General features: G+C 40.6%; 1 protein-coding gene across 2 annotated transcripts in view; it reads right to left on the bottom strand.

Moving 5' to 3' along the window:
• Nucleotides 1–18049, bottom strand: part of EVL (Enah/Vasp-like) — a 187118-nt gene that overhangs the window by 25069 nt on the left and 144000 nt on the right. For both annotated transcript variants that reach the window (XM_084631262.1, XM_084631263.1), the window contains exons 4-5: nt 9792–9855; nt 4067–4131 (exon numbers count right to left, since the gene is read on the bottom strand). In XM_084631262.1, the coding sequence (XP_084487388.1) occupies nt 4067–4131; nt 9792–9855 (129 nt within the window). The remainder of the gene's footprint in view (nt 1–4066; nt 4132–9791; nt 9856–18049) is intronic.

Raw genomic sequence — 18049 nt, 5'->3', positions numbered from 1 at the left:
ACACGCTGAGTATGTCAATGGTACATCCTCTGCTTTTTAGTTATCATTGGCAGCTGTGTCCTTATGCAAAACCCCTGAAATATGTAAACACCACCTATCCCTTCCTCTGGTCAGGCTACTGTTCTGTCTCAACACAGAGTACACTTTCTGGTTTACTTTTGGGATATCTCTTCTTCATTTTAACTTTTCAGATGCAGATACATAAATGTTATCAACTAACTCTGTGAACATCAAAGTCCACTTTTCAAATAAAATCCTGGGCTTTAGCTACACATTTCCATACAACTTCCATTTAATGAAATTTGCGTGGCTAAATCCTCTGCCAGTCTTTGAAAATTAAGGGGCAAGTGTTCAATTTTAGCCACGGTGTACTTCAACAGAAGCTACTGCGTGTAGCAGTGTCCTTCAATGGACTGATTCGAATAGGTTAACGCCTCTGGTATATTTCTCCTATTTATAATGGGACAACAGAATGAGGATTCCATCAATGGTATGTCACCTAGAATTACTCCATCTCATCAAAGGCTTCTGTTGCTATTCAATTACAAACTCAACTGTGCAACAAACATTAATTTGAAAAGGTTTTTTTAATTGGTTTACAGGGAAAATTTGGGAATGATATTCAGACAATAAGGCCTGATTGTCTATCTATTTAATTTTGCTTTTTTAATAACGTCAACCATCATTGTGGTCAGTGATAACCTCCAACATTATGGTCACAACATTACTCCTGCTAATAACTATGCTCACAATGCTGCTCCTGCAACGAATTATAGGTGCTATTAGCAGTACATCAGCTATCTCCCTACCTATGTGGGCCCACAAATGAGATAGCTGGCAATTCATTGCGAGCACAGTGAATTATAGGTGCAAATTTACACGCACAAAATTAGAGGCCAGGCTGAGGCCTGGCTGAAAAATAATTGAGATTATAAATTGACCTCACTCAAAAATAATGGGCAAGATACTTCTTTGGTGTAAACTGGAATAAGTGTGTTGAAGAAAATGGTTATACAGTGACCTACACCAGTTGTGGGTCTGACCCAACAGAGACAGCTGAAATATCTGGGGCAGGAAATTTGTCAGTGGACGAAATATACAAATGTTTCCCAAGTTCTCTAGGCACATCCATTTAAGCACAATATGTTTATACAGAGAGATGGGTCCAACTTGCAAAACCTGATCTGGATTTTGAACAGCACAACACAGAGCTGTTCTAATCCAGGCATTTTAACAATACAGGCCATATGCAAAATACAGATCCACACGCAGGACTAGTCTACACTGGAAAAGGTTTGCTGGTTCAGCTATCCTGGCAAATCTTCCTAGTGTAGCTGCAACTTATATGGACAAAAGAGGGTTTTTGCAGGTCTACCTTTTACTGGTTCCCCAAATGAAACAAGCCAGACTGGCAAGAGCACTTTTTCTGCATCTATACTAGGCCTTTCATCAGTATAAAAAATGTTAAAAATATTATGCCCCAACTGTCATTATTACACTTGCAACAGTTTCTAGAGTAGATCCGGCCTCAGACTTTAAAAACACTCTCTCCCCAAAGATTGGAGCATTTGGATATGAGGTTTTGTGTCAAGCCCACCACCAGTTATAGCACTAACCTTCTATACCTTTTCCCTATTTGTCTGAACTATCTGGTGCAGTAGTATTAGTCTTCGATTACTCAAGAGTTTTTCCCACATATTGTCCTGGGGCAGAGCAAACTGGGCTTTATGAACAGTCAGGTCAAATCTAAAGCTTTTTTAACTGTTATAACTAATTCAAAACAAGTACTTACTCAAGTGGGAAATGGTTGATGAAGTCATGAAAGGAGGGGTCTTCTTGGACAAATTCACCTCAGATACAGCAGCATAAGCGGGAGGTAATGAAACAAAGTGTGACATGGCCTGGTACAATTGCTTTGGAGCATGAGGTGAAGGTTGGGAGGACTGAAAAGAAGCCTGGATAAAGGAACCAGCAGGGCTGGTTATAACTGGTAGCTGAGAGATGGGTACAGTTTCTAAGTATGAGAAGAAAGACCCATCCACGCTTTTTACCTGGGTTCTAGAGGAGTTTAAAGGAATTTGTGTGGTTAGAGGTTCTTTGGGGTGGCTGTTCAGGCCTATCTGAGGTACATCTGCAGAGGCTTCTTGGACTGTTATATCTGTAGATCCCCTGATTCTGCCATTCTGGACAGGAATCACAGGAAGGACCTCTGGAATATGCGGCTGCAGGACAAAACCCTTCTGCACGGGGGATGTAGATGTTACAGGAGAAGAGGAAGACTGACGAGAGTGTGAAAGAGAGGAACGTCTAACAGGCTGGTGAGGTGCAAATGGAAAATGGGAAGGAGGTTCAGGCGGTGGGGACAAAGAGATCTGTTTGATGCTTTGTGTTACAGTCCTGTGGTTTGGCCATACTGGAGAGGAGAAGGAACCCAGGGAGGGTGAGAGCTCAGAGGCAGAATGTCTGTGATGAAGCTGTGGGAATTCACTGGCTCTGTTAGAGGATTTGAAAGAGGGTTTACTACTGGACTCGGGGATGGTAGATGCTGAAGAGATAACGTTGGCATAAGATGGCGGTGGAGGGGCAGCACCAGCGGAAGTAGAAGCACTGTAGTTACTGTAGTCAGGAGGAGGAGACTGGCAGTGGGAGGGGGAAGAAGACACTTTTATCTGAAGGGTAGAAACTAAAAGAACAGAAAAGAAAAGTGAAAAGAATAAAATGGGTATACAGCAAGGAATGAAAACAAGGCAGAGTGGTTAGGAGACAAGGAATTAAAAAGTAAATGAAAGCAGAAAATAATAAATAAAAAAGGATGGTGTAGTCACGATTTTAGTGATGTCCAGATGACTGCAGCAATCGAGAGCTGTTCCTTCCTTTATTTCAAAGCAGTGACACACACAGCATAGGCTAGAGGTTTTGCTTTGATGTTTGTAAAGCTTCTTCTAACCCTACAAACCATCTTGAGTCAGAATTACACACATTACCTTTGTTCCAAGGACAGTGGCAAGTGACACTTTGAACATAAAGACAGGCACACAGGTTGTGAACAGCACAGAGATGCCTCCATACATGCAAGAGGGCGCTCAGCTGGAAATGTCACTATCTCACATATCATGCCTACGTCAAGGTTCCTCGCAGAAGCAGAGGCACATCTGTTTGTTTCATTTGTTTTAACTGACACAAAATGGCACACAATTGTGTGTGCCCAAATTAGGAGTTCAAAGCTGCGGAGCATTATTGTGTATGACTGCCACAGGTGACATTTTCTGTGGACACAACTGAGCTGCTTTTAAATTAAAAAAAGCTGAGCAAAAACTAATCTTTCCCCCCCAGATTCACAAAAAATTCTGGCTTCTTTTTTACATATTTTTTCACAAAAGCAAAAGCCAGATTTTGTAGACAGAAACTTCTCTTCCCACCTCACCACTTATCAGGTATACTTTCCCACTAAACATACACAAGCCCTCTCACCTTATTATTCCAACTAACGGACTCTTACAGTCAGATTCTCTTCTGTACACCCCGTGGAAAGCTGGAAGAGCCAGGCACAGACACTGATCTCTAGGTAGGGGGATCCTATAGTGCCATGGAGCTAGTAGAGTGATTCCTATGCCACCCACTCTCCCTGTGGCTGTGTAGAAAGTGTGACCTTTTCTGCACCCTAGTGACATCAGCCCCTTGGCACTGTGGGCAGCAGCATAATTTAGAGCAGCCTTTACACTGCTCAGTCTTAAGCCGGTCTCAAAGCTAGCATGGGACTGGAAGAGCACAAAGCTTTGCTTAAATCCACCTTTACATGTCCCATCTGAGTTGCGCTGTGTGCACTGAAGTTTGGACTTTAAATTTCAGTCAAATCGGTGAAATAATGCAGCCATGTTCCAATTTATTAGTTTAAGTCTCTAACTGAAAATGCTTTGAAATCCCATAATGATTATAGCTATATTTAGCAGGCCAGTTATTTCTGTAATAACGCATGACAACCACCAACAGCTAGAGGAGACAGGAAGGGAGAGGAATATGTTTGCATTGTTTACAGTTACATTGCACTGCACTGTTTGATACATGCCTGTGGTAGAGGTTCTTCTTTCCAGAGATTCCTGGCGCTGTTGCTGCTGCTGGTCCATCACTTGCCTAAAACAACGGTTTTTAAAACATTCTGGTTTTATTTTTTACTCTTTTTAGAAAATGTTCTATACACTGAGACGGGCCCAAGCAATAGAGTTTGCATCTATGGGGGCATTAATCGGCCCATTATAGAAATAAGGGCTAGACCGAAAGGGCTGAGGTGAGTTCTGATCTCATGTACACTGGTATAACTCCACTGATTTCAGTGGAGTTTCTCTTGATTTACACCAGAGAAAGTGAGATCAGAACAGGGCCCTGCACTTGGAGCATATTGCAAATACTTGTAACAGAAGCTTGTAATTTATGTGATAATTCTATAATGGATATTAAAATGTGGAATAGCCAATGAACTTAAAGTAAGAGAGTACTGCAGTATCTCAGATCCCAATCCAGCATAGCTCTTAAGCATATGCTTTACTTGAAGCAGCTGAGGAGTTCCACTAAAGTCAATGGGATACCTAATGTGCTTAAGTTAAGCACATGCTTAAATATTGTGCTGATATGGGGCACAAGGAATGGCAGTATACTGATAAGAATTTAAAGAAATGTGATTTGGGTTTAGTGGTTGATTGTACATAGCCAACTGCTTCACAGAGGTGTATAAAAAAATTCCTTTATTACAACCATAGAGTTTTGCAGGTGAACAAAGTATTAGACACCTGGTTAACAGAATGATCATGTAATACTTTAAATACCATGAGCCAAATTTTGTCCTCAGTTACTGCTGAGATCAACAGGACCAATATTTCTTGACTGTCTGAATAAGCAATGACCACAAAATTACTCTGCTGAATTTTTAATAGCCTTATGATCATGAGCAAAGTGTTGATTTCAATACTTTCATATGTAAAGCTTTGCAGGGTTGGGCTCTTGGTTGGAAATACATAAAACAAAGCAACCTATTAGAATATTCTGTATCAATGGTTTAATAAAACATTCCAAAAATCTTCTCCATTTTATTGAGTTATGCAGTTCCCCAAATTTCCCACTAGAGGTCCTCTCTTTCACACTAACAGTCCTGAAGAAATATTGCTCACTATAATTGATATAATCTCTATTTGACTTTTCTTTGGTTAACTAAAAAGCCGAACAGCTAAAACTAGATTAACAGTTAGCTATTTTAGAAGTGACATGATATGAACTATATATTTCAACAACACTTAGATGTGACTCATATTGTGGAAGGAAATTATATTTATATTACACATAAAAAAGAATGGTTTCAGAGTAGCAGCCGTGTTAGTCTGTATCCGCAAAAAGAAAAGGAGGACTTGTGGCACCTTAGAGACTAACCAATTTATTTGAGCATGCTAGCTCACGAAAGCTTATGCTCAAATAAATTGGTTAGTCTCTAAGGTGACACAAAAGAATGTTACATTTACAAAGTCAGGCATTCAAAAGTCAAAGCACTTAATTTGGTCCTCTTGTGTATATGCATTATGATACTGTCTAATTATATAATCACGTCATATATTTTCCATAGGACCCCAGCCTCATTTTATGTACAGTCGAGTAACCTTAACTATAGGTGGTGCTACCAGCTCTGCCTATAATGAATTAATATGCAGCGGCCGTTTTAAATAGGTTTTCCCGGTTATATTTTATATGCATTGTATTTTAAAACACATATATTTGATTTACTGTGGAACTTATGATTTTTACTATATGTAAATGACATGTCCAGAAAAATTACATTAGGAGATGTACAAATAAAGTTAAATGCTTTAATTTGCATGACAGACATTCCCACATTTTAGGCTCCTAGCAATGGATTGGCCCATCCATAATTAGGATTATTCATTATGCAGTGATCAGTCTTGTACTAGATTCACAATAGAAACCTGGCATGTAACTCCTCCACATGAAGTCACAGGGTATAAATTGTATGCAATGGTGCAATTTTTGGAAGAGCAGTAGGGGCACACAGAAATTATACTGTAAGAGATGGAGTCTGGGCAGCGTGTTGCATGTCCCATTGCGGTCCCAGTGCTGGGCTGAAGTGAAAAATCTAGCAGAACGTTCTCTCCCTAACTGTTCCCACTGCTGGAGGGGGAGCTTGGCCCAGCTGGGAACTGCAAGTCTGTATATACTCCCAAGGGAAGGACCCAATGCAGACACTTGAATTTCTGGCTGGCCCTGGCTGGCCGGCTGCACCCTACATGTGCTAAGGGTTCAATCCTACAAACATTTGTTTATGTGAGCAGACCTTACACACATAAATTGTCACATTTATATCAATGGAACTAAGGAAAGATTATTTATGTGAGTAAAGATTTGCAGGAGAGGGCCTTATGTACATACTAAGGGCTACTGATACCAGTATGGTACTACTCAGTATGAGTAGGAGTAGCCAGATTGGGCCCTGTGACTTTAATCTATGTTGTGTTTAAAATAGTTAAATAAAGTCTTTTAAACAAATGCATTTTGCATTGTTTTCCTCATCTTCATTTTCCTGCCCACACAAAACTTTAGGATAAGATTTTCAAAACGGACACACCTACAGTTAGGCCTTTGGTTGCTCTCACTATGCTGGCATTGTCGAAGCAGGATCTCTCCCCTAGTATAGACACACTTATAAAAGTGCATCTACTGGCGTAGCCAATACTGGTTCAGTAACTGCACTAGGACTTTTACCAGCATATTTATGGTACAATGTGTTGGTAAAAAACCCACATCCCTTACTGACATAATTATGCTGGTAAAACTTAAGTGTAAACCAGGTCTTAGGATCCTACATCTATATTTAGGCACCTATATTTGTGGCTTCATTTTCAAAAGTTCTGAGCACCCAGCCACTCCCATTGATTTAGACAGTATCTATAAAATTAGCTCTTTACTGGTATAGAAATACAGCTGTACTATACTGGCATAGTGCGCCAAGTATGGATGCAGCTATATCAGCAAAAATATGCTCTGTACCGTTAAAGTAAAACCACCCCTGCAACAAACACAACAGGGCTATACCACTAAAAGAGCAGCTTTGTCTGCATAGCTGCGTCTACACTAGGGACTTCTGCCAGCAGAGGGATCACACACCTTTTCCCATCCCTGACCAGCAGGGCTATGCTGGCATATGTCCGCAGTGCAGACATAGCCTTCAATAAGAACAGGATTAGGCTCGTATTGTGCAGGGCATATTTCACACAAAGCACTGCAAAAAACACGCATATTCCCCACACCTCTCTGAACCACCACCAGCATACTGGTGCACATCAGGGAGTCTCCTCTGTGAACTTTCTGAAAGTTGAATAGTCCCAAAAATAAATCTTGACTCTCTGAAATGAAACAGTCTCTCCCTCTGTCTTTAATATTGATGTGGAAACCTTCATTAAATTTGAAGTCTTTTCTATGGGCCACATCCTGCCTGGTCCTTACGTGGATTTACAGTGTGTGGGGCATTGCAAGGCAGAATTGTACTACTGGTGCTTAGTGGAGAGCAGCGACTACTCCCTCCCTATACCACCAGGGGTGCAGTGTCCCAAAAGGGAGAGATTCCTGCGTGCCCACATACCAGCAAACAGAGTACATCAGTGGCATGTAGGGTAGTAAGCGGCACCATGGCCCAAAGGAACCTGGGGAGATATCCTGACTGTGAGTTGTTCCTACAGGCATAGCAGAAGCCCTCTGAGCCTTGAGTGCTTGTGATGTTATTAAGACGGACTTCTACAATTTCTGCCACTTGGTCTTAGCTGCGTTCTGCAAATACGTTCCACTAAAATCCTGACAAAGCTATTTCTTATTCATTCCAAACTTTAGGTCAATTCCCCCGAAGGTCCAACTGCACCCCTGCTGTGACTCCACTCACTCCAGCAATGACTTGGGCCCACTTGTTCAGAGAAATTTTTGCAACTTTCTAATTTAAAAAAAACATCTTGGCAATAAACCTTTCCTTAAATGCTTAGAGCTCTGTCCTCTGCTGGCGAGTATCGGGGTAGCTCCACTGACTTCAAAGTGCTCCAGCATACACCAGCTGAAGGTCTGATCCAGTCATTCTTTGTCACCTGTATTATGGCAGACTGTAACTGCAAGCCTGCTCAGTGGTGTTCATTGTATGGGACAGACTGTGCACCTGGATGAGGGCTGGGGAGTTGGGACACAGCCTTCTCCTCTTGTCCGCCTGCCCACGGTCTAACTGGGGAGCACAGGCACTACTAGCCACAGTGCCAGCCTCCATAAAATTGGTGGAATGAGGAGAAGGACACAGCCCTGACTCTTCACTCTGGTCAGCAGAGTTGGCCCAGTATGAACAGGAGTCCATGCTGCACCTTCCAAAGGAAGGGGCTGCTCCTGCCCCATTGTGCATTCCCTAATGCCCCAGGAGGAATTCTGGCTGAATCAGCACGTCACATCAAAAATTAGCATTACAGTTTGGCTATGGGTGACGTATGCAACAAAATGCAACCTAAGCATAATTTCTTTTGGACGTCAATATGCAGACACGCATACAGTCAGAGACAAGGCAGAACAGGAGACAGAAAACAACCGTGGCCTATAAGCCAAGATACACATTTAGATCAGGACTCCTATTTGGATTCACAACTCCATTTTAAAGTTTTATTCAGTTGTCATCCTAGGTCAAGGCATGATCCTAATAAAGGGAACTATAAACCTTTTAGGAAGTAGCACCAGACCCAAAGGGTTAAATTCATCACCAGGAACGCATACTGCCAATAGCATGGGGTCTATGCAACATGATCTGCTACTGCTAAGAACTGATCCAATATAGGATCATATAAAGCTCTCTTATTAAGCTTAAGAAAAAAGCACACTAAAACCTGATGCAAATTACTTTAAAACTGGTGTTATCTGTATCTCTGGATATCAGTATATCTTATTCTTGCCTTTTAGTTGAAAAAAATATCTGGGGTTTGAGTTCTTTACTATTTAGTAACTAAAAATCGTTGCAGATAAGCCAGAATCATGCCAGAATTTAGCTGTGTAAAACAACTAAGAAGTTAAATATGGAAAAAATGGCATCTATTAGCAAAGGTGTCCTGCTTCCTATACACTGACTGCACATAAATAAAATATAAAATCACGTTAATTCACTAAAACTAAGTAGTTTGAACTCACCAAGTATTTTCAGAATAATGATATTCAAAGTACAAAATTATCATTCCTAAGTGAGCCAAGTGCTGGTTAAAGCAGTCTGGCTAGTGATTTTTAAGTATAATAATGAGCCGATAGAAGGTTTCTCTTTTAAATGTGTGTGAATGCATGTGTATGTGTGTACACAAATGACACACAGATGCCACACTGTTATAGAGTCAGGAATGGTTCTGTTTGGGAATCCAGGCTGTACATGGGACAATGGGGACTCTGCCCATTGGAGATATTCAGTGTTCAATTTGTGTGCTGGAGCCAGAGTATATTTCCTAATTTCAAATTTTTTTTGATAAACCCATAACAAACAAACAAAAGATGAACTGTGGGAAACTACAGAGTGTTAAGTCTGACCAGTTACAGGTGCCATCAACCTGAATGTGACCAAATCGGGGCCAGATTTTGCAAATGGATATACACAAGCAGACCTCTCTGCCCTGGTAGAGCCCCACTGACTACAACTGCATGATTGGGGCCATAATTAGTATAATTCACATGGGTCATTTCTTTTAAATATAAAATCATTTGAATTGAATACATTCTTTTCAAATTTTATTTCTTACCTTCGCTGCACTTCCATTTCATCCGGAGAGGGTCCATTCTGAACCTGGCGCTGGATATTTGGACCTATGTAAAATACAACCAATTATAATTAGCAAAGCAAATGCGGTGACAACATTGCTACCATGTCTGAAACACAGTGCTGTTCACAGACTCCTTGCGCACACGTAATAAGAGAGATCAGCGCAAAGATTCAAGGAGCAGGTTTTCTACCCTTTATTAATTTTAACATACACTGAGTCAGATACTGAGCTGGTGTAGTAAATCGCTTCCGTTTCATTGAGAGAAACTGGCCCAATATCAGCATGTCGGAACAGATCTATCAAGTAACTAATAGGCATTGGTGATAACTTTAGACAATATAAAGTAATTGTGTTAGAGTGAAGATCTGCAGACCTGCAACATTCGAAAGGATGATGTAGTACAACTGTTAACCAAGCTGCACAGTTTAAGTTTCTACAGAATTTAAACCAGGCCTGGCTGGATAGGCTCTTTTCAACCTATCCTTTGCTGCAGACACTGTGCAAGTTCTCTGTGTGGAACTTCCATTGATATCCAATATGCAGAATGAGTACAGAATGGTGATAGGTATCAAAGGACAAGAGATCACAGCATGGATCAGAGAGAGCTCTTTGCCCTAAGAGGGTTGCTCAGCTTCACTTCACTGTTCTCTCATCCACACCATTCATAAAGGCAGCCTCAACAGCACTTATTGATTTATAGCACTCAGAGGACAAATGTAGGAGGTCATGTAAACAGTAGTGTACATTTCATATTGGTAACTCTGCACAGGTCAGTGTGAGGGAATGTAAGCTGGTGCCTCTGAAGTACCAAGCCGGCAGAAGAGCAGTGTTAAAGCAAGAAAAAGCAACAACCAGGAGGATGTGAGACTATGTAAGATAAAGCATGTCTGTTACAGGCTTTGTTTTTCCTTCTCCAATCCTGACTGTCCACCTTCCCAGAAGGAGTTACGCCAAGTTAAATCCTCACTAACATATGCTGATTTACCAACATTTAACTTATGTCCCAATTTAGGTCACATCTCTGCATTTGGTCCTAGCAGTTTAATCTGCTTCTCTTCTTGGACACCTTTATTAAGTTCACTAGTGTTTACATATTATTTTCTGAGAGGAATGAAAATAAATAACAAACATAGTTATTAATAATATATGCTCTATTAAATTCTATGTGTGAAATACTGGCCCCATTGAAATCAATGGGAGTTTTGCCATTGGAGTCAATGGGTGATACTTACAGAACTCTATTAAATGCTACAAGAAGTCTCCTTAGAGGGAACATTTTGAAATAACGTGGCCATAAAGAGTCCAATGCACACAATCATTATGGACTTTGGGCTTGTAAAATTTCAAATTTAAAGGTTCAGCCTTTTTTGAGTTATCCTCCAAGACAGTCAGAACAAAATGCTTACGATCAGAATATTTATAAATATATATATCTAATAGACTCCTCTCATAACTCAAAAATTGCTGAGATTTCTCTCAAATTCTCAATTTTTTAAAAAAAATGTCCCGTTGGGCAGACAAAAAGCATTGAAAAGGTGAATATTTTTGAAAGTTATAAGTGCATGAAAAAAAGAGGGTATAATGGAAATTGATTCGCAACCTTACCTACAGTAGTCTGTACTACTGACAGCAATAATATACTGTGGATGGCTGGGTGTCGATATCTGCATATTCCAGATAGAAACACACACCGAGTTTACATAATGTACATGATGGAGTGATGTGGCATAAGGGTTTTATAGGCCTGAGTTTTTGATGATCACTGACAGAAGGAAAAGCCAGGAGTGAGTTTAAACGGGGCATCAAAAGTTTTATTGGCACCCGTCTAGCTCACCCCACATAATCACGTATTTTTCTATGACACAGTAGATTCTACTGAAAAATTATTTTATAAGGGTTTAAAAACTGTTGGTACCATTTTTCTCTGTTTGTAAAGACTGGTTTCCTGAGTGTCATTAACGCCACTGTGCCCAAGGATTCAGAAGTTATGTCTACACAGCAAAGAAAAACCTGCGGCTGGCCTGTGCCAACTGACTCAGACTCGTGGGGCTCAGGCTGTGGAGTGGTTTCATTGCTGTGCAGACTTCTGGGCTCAGGCTGGAGCCCAAGGTCTTGGACCCTCCCACCTCACAGGGTCCTAGACAAATATAATTGAAATCAGAAAAATTAATAAACGTAAGTATAAGAATCAGATAAGTAAAGTGGTTTCCTGCATTGTTCATACTTACAACTTTATGGGGACCATTTGAAGTAACAAGGTCAGTGGAGATCCCTGGCATGACCATACTATGGCTTTTGCCATTCTGTGTCATCCCTGGTGATTCCCTTTGGACAGAAAAGTAAGTGGAGAACATCATAATAGGATGAACCCACCAGTAGTAATCAGGTATTACACCTCTTAATTCATAAATTTACATATCAGTGACCACTTAACTAAGTCTCAGTCCCTCTGCATAAGTAGCTTTTCAGGTAACCATAATTAGGGGTTCGGTTTGTTGCCATAGGCTAGATGTATCAATGTATTTGCATCACCGTCAACACCTTTCCCAATATTTCCAGTACGTCAATGCGGCTAACTGTGAGGGTACATGTTGCTCAAAACCCACCTACGATTTGGTTATTTTCCAGCTTAAACTATCTTGCGGTTAACATGTTTACAACAGGGCGCTTATTGCTAAATACTATAACCTTAGCTTAGTGGCTCTCAACCTTCCCAGACTATTATACTCCTTTCAGGAATCTGATTTCTCTTGTGGATCCCCAAGTTCCACCTTACTTAAAAACTCCTTGCTTTCAAAATCAGACATAAAAATACTCAAGTGTCAGAGCACACTATTACTGAAAAATTGCTTACTTTCTCATTTTTACCATATAATTATAAAATAAATCAACCGGTATATAAATATTGTGCTTACATTTCAGTGTATGGTATATAGAGCAGTATAAACAAGTCATTGTCTGTATGAAATGTTAGTTTGAACTGAATTTGCTAGTGCTTTTTGTGTAGCCTGTTGTAAAACTATGCAAATATCTAAATGAGTTGACATACCCCTTGGAAGACCTCTGCGTTCCCCAGGGGTACGTGTACTCCTGCTTGAGAACCACTGTCCTAGGTCACTAATGCTAAGTCTTTATGCTTCTTAAACTAACAAAATTGTAACTACTATAACTACTAGGCATCCCTGGACCTCAGCTTATTGCCACGCCTACCTTAATATGAAGAAAGAAAAGGAGTACTTGTGGCACCTTAGAGACTCTAAGGTGCCACAAGTACTCCTTTTCTTTTTGCGAATACAGACTAACACGGCTGCTACTCTGAAACCTACCTTAATAGAATACTCATATTGTATGTTCCCCTACTTGTGTTTTAGCTATACTGGCATCACTTATAACTAATAAAAGCACTTTTATACATAATATCTCAATGAAGCTCGTTTTGTAACCTCTCTAGGATCAGGTCAGGCTCACAGGTCAATAGCCCACACATACTTGTAGATGCAAAAAAGGTGGCCAGGTTTTAAAAATCTGTCCCTTTATCTCAAAAATCATACTGTGTAGCTCCAGCCCTTAGAGTATGGAACAGACCGAACTGAATTCTGCCAACTCTATTTTAAATTTCTTTTTTGCTTAATTATATTAATATAACTTGATTTCATCTCCTTGATGAGGGCTCCATATACCTCTGTTCTGTACATTAACACATTAGCAGGGTCTCTTATTTAAGATCCTAGTTAAAGAATTTTGCATAATATGTCACTGTCAGTGAAGGACAGCAATGAAGTCTCAGCATGTAATGACTCAATCCCCTGTGCTCCTCTGCATGGGTGGGTAGGTGAGAATAAAACCACATAAAACTCCATGGCAAGGCCGTGCACAGAGGAAACGTGGCTATGCAAAACTTCAGAAATTCCATGTATCCCACTGGCTGTGGGGCAAGAGGGGTATGCTTAGTAGTGAAAGATGAAATTGCACTGGGTGGCTTATTTGTCTCCTCTCTCCTACAAAACAAAAAGACTGCAGAATGATATTAACATTTGTGGAAAGATAATGCTGCTCGAACCAGCATTAACGCTTGCTGCATACCCTAGTCACAGGGTTCACCCTAGCCAGTGGCAGCATGGATTCTTACTGCCAAATCTGGAAAGTGGGGGTAGGCAGTGGTCTGGACATGAGAGTTGGGGAAAAGTCCCTCAGAGGATAACTTGGGATAACTGGGAATATTGAGCCTCTGAGGCTTTTGCTGCCCCTGCATCCCCACCTAGACCATGGAGGGGAACATACCAACTCAGTTTGTTCCCCTTCACTTCCCCCACCGCCTTCCTTAACAGGATTATATACGAGCATTACCAAATAATTCCTTAGACATTCCAGCTCTGATCTCCGTATATAGGCAGAAATGACTCTTTTCTAGGGAAATGAGAAACCTTCACTGCAAAACTGACAAAAATGCATCCAATTTTGTTCAAAACCCAACATTTAGGTCAGGTTTTCCAATAAATTTACAAACCTGGGCTAAGCTTCTGGTAAACCTGGCAGGATTATCATGGGAAACTGTGGTTCTGGCTGAATTTTGCTTCAAGTCTGACTTCCCTGCAAACCCATGCAAACCCAAGTCTGATTAAAAGTTTGCAAGGGTCTTACAATCCACAATGGTGGAGTCTCACGCTGCTCAAGTCCTTCCTCATCCCTGGGCTTGTTTTAGTTTTCTAATGTGCTCTGCCAAAGCTCACACAAATATTGAATGTAGGGATTATTTTCATAACAGCCTGATTTCATATATGCATGTGCTGCAGGAGACAGATCACAGACAATAGCTTAAATTGAAATTTTTTTTAATTAAATGGAGCTATCTGCATTTAACTGCTCACATTTTCATGTGCTTTCTAAATATGAGCAGACGTGCAATCAATGCAGCTGGTAATGACATCCCCATATAAACATCCCTCTCAAGTTGCAACATGATTTACCTCCTACCCTGACAGCTTTTGGGAGCACCCCGCCCCGGCCAGTGTGACTGAATACAATGATCAGGGGATACCCTTCAGTTCCTGCACTGTTTCAGTTTCATGGCTGCTGCAATCTACATTTTTATCAATTAATTCAGGAGATGTATTGCTGGTGTCTGATGTTTCCATGCCTCTTTGCTTTGTAATAATTTATTGCATTTTATATGAACATCTTGTGACTGAGCTCTAGGCCTATTTTTGGGTATACAGACACTGGAAAATTTTCATATTAGTTTTGTTCCCTTTTTTGTTTGATGACAATTATCCATAATGTTTCCCGACCCAGAAAACATTTGCTGTTTTCACATCAGTTCCTGACACTGGCTGGTTTCTTCCTCATCAGCCTTGGCCCTATGTGACATTGATAGTCCCAGCAGCACTGCCTTTGGCCTAGTTATAATCTAACTGAATGCAACTTCCTGGTGCTGACGCTGCTCCATCACCTTTTGTACAGCTTTCGCCTTTCCCCTGACTGAACTAACAGGGCTTGAAAGGGAACTCTCTGCAGTATGATACTGTTACCAAGCTTATTCTGATTGTGGGTCTTACTGTGTATATTTGCCAATTTCTATTGAACTTTTGCTGAACTTTGTCAATAAAACCTGGCTATTTCATTACCATTGCACTTTGCCATTGTAGGGGGAAAGATATTATTATTGTTTTGACTCAGAAAATTAGTCAGTAAATGAGATCAAAGCTAGATATCTGTTACTGAGAGAAATTATGTGCTACTGCTTGCATTGACTCTGAATGGAAAGCCTTTGCAGGAAGGAGCCCTCTTATTGTTTTATGTGGGAACAACCCACAATTTCAAGCAGTGTTTTTCCTAATACAGTTTTTGTATTCTGCTCTTTTGTGTGTGTTTACTGATGCAAGCACTACCTGATCCTGGATATACTTAAGAAAATAGCAAACCACAATCATTTTTCTGAACATCCATGAACCTGGGTTCAGAGAAACAGGAACTCTCATCTACGCCACACATAGTTTTTCCTAGAGCTGGTCAGGAAACAGATTTTCTGTCCTCAAAGAATTTCAAGATTTTGGAATTTTGTTTGGTCTCAAATCAGGATAAAAAGGCAAAATTTTGATTATTTTTTGCAAAACAAAATTTAAAAAAAGAAAAAGGTCAACTTAAATGTTTTGTTTCAATAAATTCATTGTTTCATTTCTATTTTGATTTTTAATTTTTTAATATAAAATAAATGTCAAAACAAAAAGTCATTTCCAAATGAAATAAAATCAAACCTTTTCATTCCGAAAATGGCATGTTTTAACATTTTCAGAAATGCTCCGCCCCCATCTTTTTTTCCTGAACAAAATTTCATTCAAATCGATACAATTTCACAATTTTTTTTGGTTTTGTCAAAACAGCACTTCCCAATGGAAAACTGCTCCAATGAGAATTTCCCCAACTGCTCGAGTTTTGACACTGATTTTTGCAAGTCAGCACAGCAGCTTCACAGTGGGGCCTCCACACCAATACCAACTATGCAGTGGGTGGATCACTGTGCCAGCAAAACACAGGCTAGCGTGCTGAGCATGGTCATGGTGGTGGGCTAATGACAGGGTCATTGGATCCACATTTATATGAATATAGTGGCCCTAGTTCACCAAACAAGTGGCACTGGAGGACTGAAGCCAATGGGCTCAAGAAGAAGCTGAAGAGGTGCTATGCTGCAGAACCATGTCCAGGACCTGGGTTGGGGACTGGATTTTGTCTCCCCAACCACAGCCTCTTCACTTCACCCGAGAAACTGAGAGGAATTACCTCCTATCTAGGCTCTAAATTAATCCCTTCATTGTGATATTGGAACACCTCATATACAGCACCTTAGCCAAGGCTAGTTGAGACTGGGGCATTGATGAGAGCAAGTTGGCTGAGGTTCAACCCAGACAAGACTGAGGTAATGATGGTGAGCTGGCGGAAGCAGCTGGAGGAGATGGCAGAGGTAAGATAGTCCCTTTGCCTGAGAGAGTATGTCCACCTTTAGTTACTTGGGTCATAACATGGGTGATTTTAGACCCCAGCTGCTGTTTGATGAGCATACTACAGCAGTGACCTAGTCAAATTTTTACAATGTGCCTCTGTCCAAGAGGTTGGAACCTCTTCTTTCAGATGTGGACTTTGCCATTATTACCCATGCATGTGTGATGTCCAGATTAGATTATTGCAATGTACTCTGCATGGGACTACTCCTTAAAACCATTTGGAGACTGAAGCTGGTACAGAATACAACAGCTCACTTATTGAGCACTGCATCTTGAGCGAGCACCTGACATCAGTGCTCTGGGATCAGCATTGGCTTCCCATCAGTCTCTGGGTGGAGGTTAAAGTGTTGGTTATGACCTATTAAGCGGCCTAGGGACGGCTTACCTGGGGGACAGCCTGGAGACAGCCTCTCTCCCTGTGCCATACTGCAGTAGCTGAGGTAAGCAAGGGTGCTGACCTGGATCCCCCTCATTATTAAAGAGAAGGGGTGGCTGGCAAGGCATTCTTTCTGAGGACTCTAGACCCTGTTCCCCACTAGACTGTGGGAAACATTTGGCGACCTTCCAGACATGCTGCAAAAATACATCTGTTAGATGGGTTTTTTGGAGACTGCTCTCCAGAATGATGAAAGGAAGCTTTTTCATAGGCGGCTAGCTGGCAGAGTTCCATTCTGAATTATATTAATGCTGCTGTTTTGTTGTAATATTAATAATGTCACAGGCTTTGTCTAGGTGTCTTCTTTTTATTATGTAAATCAAAGTTATACTTAGACATTAGACAGACAACCTAGATACATTAAAACAAATACTGCATTGATGCTGTGCTTCTCTAATTGCTTTTAAATAATGTCGCAGGGTGGAACTTCATTTTATAGAGCACTTTTCATATTGAATAAATACTATAATGTCATCAGCTACACATCTGTGGCACTTTTCCTCTCAGGATGACAAAGCACTTTACAAGTGTAAATTTAGCATCAGCAATCCTGAGAGGTAGAAAAAGTTAAATGATGTACTCAACGTTATACTAAGGCCTATCTACTCAAGAAAGTTTGCCCCAGATTAATGACAGGTGTGATTTTAAACAAATTTAGTTAAACCAGTACAAAAGGTTGTGTGGATACTCTTATATTGGTTTAAACCAGACTTACTAGAGTTTAGCTTAAGCCAGTAAGAAATCAGTTTAAGCTAACCCAAAGCAAGCCCATTTTAAACTGAAATAAGAGTGCCCATAAAGGT

This window comes from Lepidochelys olivacea, assembly GCF_965140295.1.
Source record: "Lepidochelys olivacea isolate rLepOli2 genome assembly, chromosome: 6".
In the NCBI taxonomy this organism is placed as follows: domain Eukaryota; kingdom Metazoa; phylum Chordata; order Testudines; family Cheloniidae; genus Lepidochelys; species Lepidochelys olivacea.
The sequence above is the reverse complement of the archived record's forward strand: the minus strand, read 5'-3'. Positions and strand labels throughout refer to the sequence as shown.